This window comes from Tiliqua scincoides, chromosome 6 (assembly GCF_035046505.1).
Source record: "Tiliqua scincoides isolate rTilSci1 chromosome 6, rTilSci1.hap2, whole genome shotgun sequence".
Classification (NCBI taxonomy): domain Eukaryota; kingdom Metazoa; phylum Chordata; class Lepidosauria; order Squamata; family Scincidae; genus Tiliqua; species Tiliqua scincoides.
This window is the reverse complement of record NC_089826.1, coordinates 21,184,749-21,191,692: the sequence shown is the minus strand read 5'-3', so window position 1 is coordinate 21,191,692 and position 6,944 is coordinate 21,184,749. Positions and strand designations below refer to the sequence as shown.

Below are 6,944 nucleotides of genomic sequence, written 5' to 3'. Positions count from 1 at the left end.
ACCCCTCCTCCACGTCTGAGGGCGTCTCTCAGAGTCAAAGGGGAAGTGGTGCACGCCTCCTCCGATTTCAGAGGAGACACGTGCCACTTCCCAGGCCACAATGGAGCCTTATGTGCTGCTTATCTCCTTTGGAGCGGTCTGGGGCTGCTGGAAGTAGCACCCAAAACAGGCAAACTTTCAGCAGCCCCAAACTGCTCCAAAGGAGACCTCTGCATGGCTTACAAGCAGTGCAGAAGGCTCCTTCGGGGCCTCGGCTGCCTCCTTCATTCCCCCTTCTTTTCCAAAGGTGGAATGGAGGAGGTAGCCACATGGAAGTAATTGTGGTGATAATGATGTCACCACAATTACTTCTGGGTCAGGGGTGGGGGGCAGAAAAGGGGTGTGAAAACAGGGTGTGCGGGTGCAAAACAGGGGGGGTTGCCCTGGGAGTTGGGACCCCCAGGTACACCACTACCCCAGGACCCTGTTTTACTCACTCTATGCACATGCACTCTCCCCCTCTCTTTCCCCTCATCCCTGCCAGAAGCACCTGAGTGTCCTTCCCTCCTGTGCATGAAAGAAACGTTGCAAAAAAGACTTCAACTCACCCCCAACTGGCACTAGACCAGAGCTCAGCAGACTGCAGGACCCTGCACTGGGCATGCTCCCAGCTCTGAAGAAAAGATGGAGGGTACCAGAAAAAGCACATTCAGCTCAGCAGATTTCTTCATGTCCTCCTGTTCCATGTCATGTGACTATCAGGGGATCTCTATGAGTGACCCTTAAGCTGAATTACTAAGCGACAGCAGCCTGAGCTGATTGGAGGAGGCTGCTGTGGAGAGGAGCTGAGCCTTCAGGGAACAGAAGCTATAATGGAGGACAAGAGACTGAAAAAGAGGACAGGATCCGAAAAAACGCTAGGGGTGCAAACTGCTGGCTCAGGGGGAGCAAAGCCCGCCCCCGTGGTGTTGCCCTGTTCTCCCTGCATCTTTCTCTACTGCTTGATTAGTTGTTGGCACCTCAGTCCCAACCAGTTTCCTTTGCGATACTGGGATTGCACACACATCATGTAGAGAAGGAGAAGGAGAGAAGTTGATAATGATCATGGTCTCTTCATGCTGCAAAATGCTTCACTGACTAATTTCTGCACAGCAAGCTGCTATAAAATTCACAGGAGTGAGTCAGGTCTCTGATCAGTTGGCAACTCTTATGCCCACCCTTTGGTCCAGTAAAGAGCAGGGAGAGGGCTATCTTTCACAAAAGAGAGAGAGATGACCTAGACCAGGGGTCTCTAAACTTTTCAGCTGAAGGGCTGCATCAAATGTCTGGCACAGTGTCGAGGGCCCCCCAAAAAATTAAATATAAAATTGAAATAAATACATTAGGGATGAAACTTAGATTAATAAATAAATGGGCTCAAACATCCAGGATTTCTCCAAACACCAACACAGCCCAAAGCACACACTTAAACGGACCCCCATTCCTCCACCCCACAAGCACAACTCTGGTTGTGTTTGGTCAACTGGCGCAGAGGCTCTCAGGGGATCAGAGGTTGGCCACAGGCCAGATAGAGGCTCACAGTGGGCTGCATCTGGCCCCCAGGCCAGGGTTTGGAGACCCCTGACCTGGACATATATCTGTAGCCCTGGTTCAAAAATCATACTTTAAAAAAAAATTCTATCTGGCCCCTGTATGACAAACAGCTAGAGGCTGATTGATATCAGTGGAAAACAAAAGCCTTGTTTTATATATGACATTTATTTCAGAAGATTGTCACAAAGCCTGCAATCCTTTACATGCTTACCTGGGAGCAATTCTTCCTGAATTGAATGGGACTGACTTCTGAGTAAGCATGCATGGAATTGCACTGTTAGTTTATCATATATTCTACTTCTTTTGGACTGTAATGTCATTTGCTACCAAGAATTTGTTAAATCAGTGACAGCAGGGTGCAAATCATGAAAATCAACAGAAATTTCCCAGTTGATTACCGCAACATGTGTTTCAATCAGATAAAGAATGATCTGCTTGCTATGCTGAGGAATGAAAAAGAGATGGGGAAGAACCCAGGTGAGTAGAAATTCCAGGTGAGTAGTACAGTTTGTGACACAGCAACCTATGGCACCCACGGACTTTTAGAACCCAATCCTATGCCTTTCTACTCAGAAGCAAGTCCCATTGCAATCAATTAAGCTTACTCTCAGGAAGGTGTCTCAGCAATCCTGAGGCTGCAATCCTATCCACACTTACCTGGGAGTATGCCTCATTGACTATAATGGGACTTACTTCTGAGTAGATATGCATAGGCTTGGGCTTCCAGTCATCAACTCGCTTTCTTGGGAGTAACTCAACTGAGCCAAGTGGAACTTCATGTCTGAGGGCCCAATCCTATCCAATTTTCTGGCAGCGGGGCAGCTGCAATGCAGCCTCAAGGTAAGGGAACAAATGTTTCCATCCTTTAAGGAGGCTTCTGTGACTACCTCCCCACCACAGGATGCACTCACACTGGAAAATTGGATAGGATTGGGCCCACAGTAAACTTGAATTGGAACTGGCTGAAGCAGCCCTATGTACACTTGGGAGTTCAGGACTTACCCATACTTCCAAGTAAACACTGCATCATGTTTGAATTGCCCTCGAGCTTTCACACAGGCTCTTTAATGGCTCTGATGAAAACAGGGTGACCAGATGCAAAGGTGCCTGTCCCTTTAACCACTGTATAGAAGAGGGAATTTGGGCAGGTGCAGCTTTTTAAACCCTTCCACGTTGAGCTGCACCTGCCCAAATTCCCTTTTCTATACAGTGGTTAAAGGGACAGGCACTCTGTCCTCCTTTGCATCTGGTCACCCTGGATGAAAATCACAAGGCGTTTGTGGGGTTGCTTGGTGTACACGAGACTGGCACAGGAGGAGGGGGAGGAAACGAACATGCTGACCAAACCAGTCCTTGCCCAAAACGTGGTGGAAAGGACGTCGAACCAGTGGCGTAGCTAGAGGGGGGGGCAAAGCACTAAGTTTTGCAGGGAGCCTCACTGCAGCGCGCAAGTGGCCCCCCTCCCCTTCGGAGCCATTCCAGGCGCGGGGAGCACAACGGAGGTGGAAGCCTGGCATCCCTCCGAAGGAGAGAGATCCCTTGTACGGAACTGGAGGCGTCCGCCGGTGCCGGCGCACGCGGGGAGGGGGGATTCGCGCTGAAAGGCGGTGCTGGGTGCTGAAAGGCGCGCTGAAAGACAGCTGCCCGCGATCGTCCGCTCCGTCGGTTCCTGGGCACTGCCAGCGCACGCTCTGGACCCAGGCTGGCCAAGGGAGGAGCAGCGCGGAGGAGGAGGGCGGGAGCCTGGAGCAGCCTATAAGAGGGGCTCCGGCGCCCCCTCGCCCCTTCCGTGGCGGCGGCGATCGCGCCAGGCTGGCTGGCAGGCAGGCAGGCAGGGGTGCGATCTCCGGGCTCCGGGAGGAAAGAGAGGCGCTTCTGCGCCCCGGGAGGGCTGGGAAGATGACTTCGGTCCCCGCCGCCAACTGGAGCGAAGCCGCCTGGAACGAGAGCGACGCCCGCGGGAACGCGAGCCGGGGCGGGAACGCGTCGGCGCCCTTCTCCAACCAGTTCGTGCAGGCGTCGTGGCGCATCGCGCTCTGGTCGCTGGCCTACGGGGCGGTGGTGGCGGTGGCCGTGCTGGGCAACCTGGTGGTGGCCTGGGTCATCCTGGCGCACAAGCGCATGCGGACGGTCACCAACTACCTGCTGCTGAACCTGGCCTTCTCCGACGCCGCCGTGGCCGCCTTCAACACGCTGGTCAACTTCATCTACGCGCTGCACGGCGACTGGTACTTCGGGGAGGCCTACTGCCGCTTCCAGAACTTCTTCCCCATCACCGCCGTCTTCGCCGGCATCTACTCCATGACCGTCATCGCCGTGGACAGGTGAGGCGAGTCTTGGGGCAGCTCCGGCTGCAGGTGCCTGCCTGCCTGCCTGCCTCTCGCGCCCCGCGCTTTCTCCCCCGGTGCTGTCGCGAGAGCGGGTGCAGAGCGCGAAGGCTGCGAGCCTGTCCGCACTTGGGACTTACTTAGGAGGAGACACGCCTAGGATCGTGCAGGAAGCTTCGCCGCAACGTGCAAAAACACCTCCGCCTTGCTCCCCCCTAGTGGCTCTGGAGCCCCTTGCACAAGGCAGTGAGGCTCCCTGCAAGACTTAGTGCTTAGTCTCTAGCCACACCGCCTCCACTTCCAATATGCTCAGCGAACATGATCGAGTTCTTCCCGTCCCTTCAGCATCCCCCCTTCCTCTTAAGAACCTGCCCGCGGGTATTAGATGCGTGGACAAACTCACTTGGGCTCCGCCTCCAGACGGCAACGATCCACCTTTTTAGGTAACAAAACAGAACGTGTATATTGCACTAATTCCAAAAGGTCATCTAGAGCTCAGTCCGCGGCACGTCGACCTGGAAGTAAGACCTATTATAGAGGCAGCGGGGCTTACTCGCAAGTAAGCTGAGCTTACTGAGCAAGTAAGCTCGCGGAGCCCAACCCTGAACTCCGCATGCCAGCTTACTGCCAGCTTGCACTGTTTTGAGCGCCCATGCTAGCCCAGCGCTAGCGCGGGTGCCCAGCCCCCGCCACTCTGCGGAGAGGAAAGTGGGGGCAGAGGCAGGAGGTGGGGAGAAGGCCATTACAGGGCTACTCCCTTTCCCTGGCGGAAGGGGATGAAAGGCCCTTCTCCCAAGGTGCCGCCCGCAGCTATCTTGGGTGGGTAGGATATGGCAGCAGCCATTTTCGGTGCTGCCGCAGCCAGGCGCCCCTGGCAGCTCAGGTTTGGGCTCGAAGTGTGGTAAGGCTTGTGGCCTCACATTCCAAGCCTATGCTTGCTTACTCAGAAGTAAGTCCCATTGAGTTCAATGGAACTTGCTCCCAGGAAAGTATGCATAAGATTTGCAGCCTCGGTCCTTTATCACATTCCCACACCTCACCTGAGCAGCGCTATCCAGCTCAGGTACGACCTTTTAGTAAAGATTCCTCCCCCCCCCCATTTTCTTCATCCTTCATCAGCCTCCCCCTTATTCCTGCATGTTCTTCACAACCCTCTCTCCTCCGCTCTGATCCTGCAAGCAGATAATACAGCTGTTCAGTTTCCCTCTCTGTAGTATTCTTCAGTGACACTCGGATCGATCGCTTAGAAACAGTGGGAGGGTTTGATTTGTTTATTCGGAATTTCCGAGCGTGTTTGCCAGCTCTCTTTTTCCCATAGCAATTGGTTCAGGTCCATTTCACCTCCTTCTGTGGTCTTTTTTCATCAATGAGATAAGGGTGGCGCTGGGAGGCGTGGACCTGGCAGGCATGGTACGTTGAACAATTGTGAGTCTCCCGCCTTCATAACATCAGATCTTGTACGGTTTTCGCTCATGAATGAATGAGATCATCTTGTTCTGGTGGTGTTCTTGGTTTCAGCAGATTGACTTAACTGTACTTCTTATAATTAAATGTACCATACTACTTTAAAAAAAAACTAGAGTTCCTTCTATCAATAAGAAGCATTTTACTTTTGGGTGGCCCAATGTTTCCAGTGTGGTTTATTTTTAGATGCATTGATATACTGTGCTTTTATTTGACCCTGTTACAGATTTGGGGCTTAGATGCCTTTATTCAACTTGTAAGTTGCTCTATCCCAGCGATTTTCAACCTTTTTCATCTCACAGCACACTGACAAGGCTTTAAAACGTCAAAGCACACCTTCAGTTTTTTGACACTTGTCAAGGCACACTGTGCTGCTGACAGACGGGTTACACCCCCAATGGCCCTACTAAGAAATGACTCTCCCCGAACTCCTATGGCACTGCTGTGAACCATTCACAGCACACCAATGTGCCATGGCACACTGGTTGAAAATCGCAGCTCTATCATCATAGAAAAGCAGGATATTAACTAGAACTTGGGAATTGTTATGTTAAAACCAAGGCTGACTTTACGTCAGTTGGACCAGTTGCTCCCAATTGTGCCCCATGTTTAAGGGGACCCTGTGCTCAGATAATCTACTCTAGTCACATTGCAACAGACACCTAACACCACATCACAGGTTTTATAGAGAACAGCAACAATTCTAATTGTCTTTTGAATTCTTAAAAAGTCAGTAGTGTTTGTTTAGATGTTTACATTTTGAAAATGGCTAAGAACCTGGGACTCTGCAAAAAGAAAAAAAGTTTCCAAATTTGGCATCACAGCTCCTAAGGCTGGGCCTGGCTAAATCCTATTAATGCATCACTGAAAGTAAGTCCCATTGAACTTAGAGGAACTTGATTCTGAGCAAATATGTATAAGCTTGGTCTGGCTTAGTGCTCTTGGGATAGAAACAAAGTTATCTCATCTTTTGCTTTAATTGAAGGCAGAGGTGGTACTTTGTTTTTTCAGAAAGAGGTGCTGGGATGAGTGGGCTCACACCTGCCTTCAAACCTTGGGGAGATCTCTCCATAATCTACTATGTATGAAAATTGACTGTTGTTATTCAGTAACCAAGGAATGCATTCTCATTCATTCTCATACATGCCCAGCAGCAGTCTCTTCTTGTTACCTGGCATGTTGAGGGAATGGAAGTGAAATTTGGTCCTATAATTCAAATTAAGCGCTGAACTTCTTACCATCAAGTAGCCACTGAATCACCCATTGACATGTTTGACATGATAGACATGATGAAGTGACTAGAGAGACTTTTCCTTCTCTTACTCATGATCATCTCATGAAATTTAATGGCTGCAGATGCAGAAGAGACAAAAGGAAGTACTTCTTCATACCACGCCTAATTAATTTATGGTATTTTCTGCCAAAGGATGTGGTGATATGAATGCCTCTAATTTTCAGCACTTTAAAAGGGGATTAGACAAAATCATGGAGAATAGATTTAGCAGTGGCTAAGAACCATTGTCCCTCTATGGAAATTCATTATAGTCAGAAGCAGAGTGTATCTGTGTTTGGGGAGCAACT

The 6,944-nt window shown here is 50.7% G+C and overlaps 1 protein-coding gene across 1 annotated transcript in view; it reads left to right on the top strand.

Annotated features, from left to right (window-relative positions):
- The first annotated feature begins 1,976 nt into the window (after positions 1-1,976).
- The window catches only part of TACR3 (tachykinin receptor 3), a 77,644-nt gene continuing 72,676 nt past the window's right edge, over positions 1,977-6,944 (top strand). The window contains exons 1-3 of the mRNA XM_066632330.1: positions 1,977-2,049; positions 2,948-3,360; positions 3,562-3,896. Coding sequence (XP_066488427.1) covers positions 1,977-2,049; positions 2,948-3,360; positions 3,562-3,896 — 821 coding nt within the window. The remainder of the gene's footprint in view (positions 2,050-2,947; positions 3,361-3,561; positions 3,897-6,944) is intronic.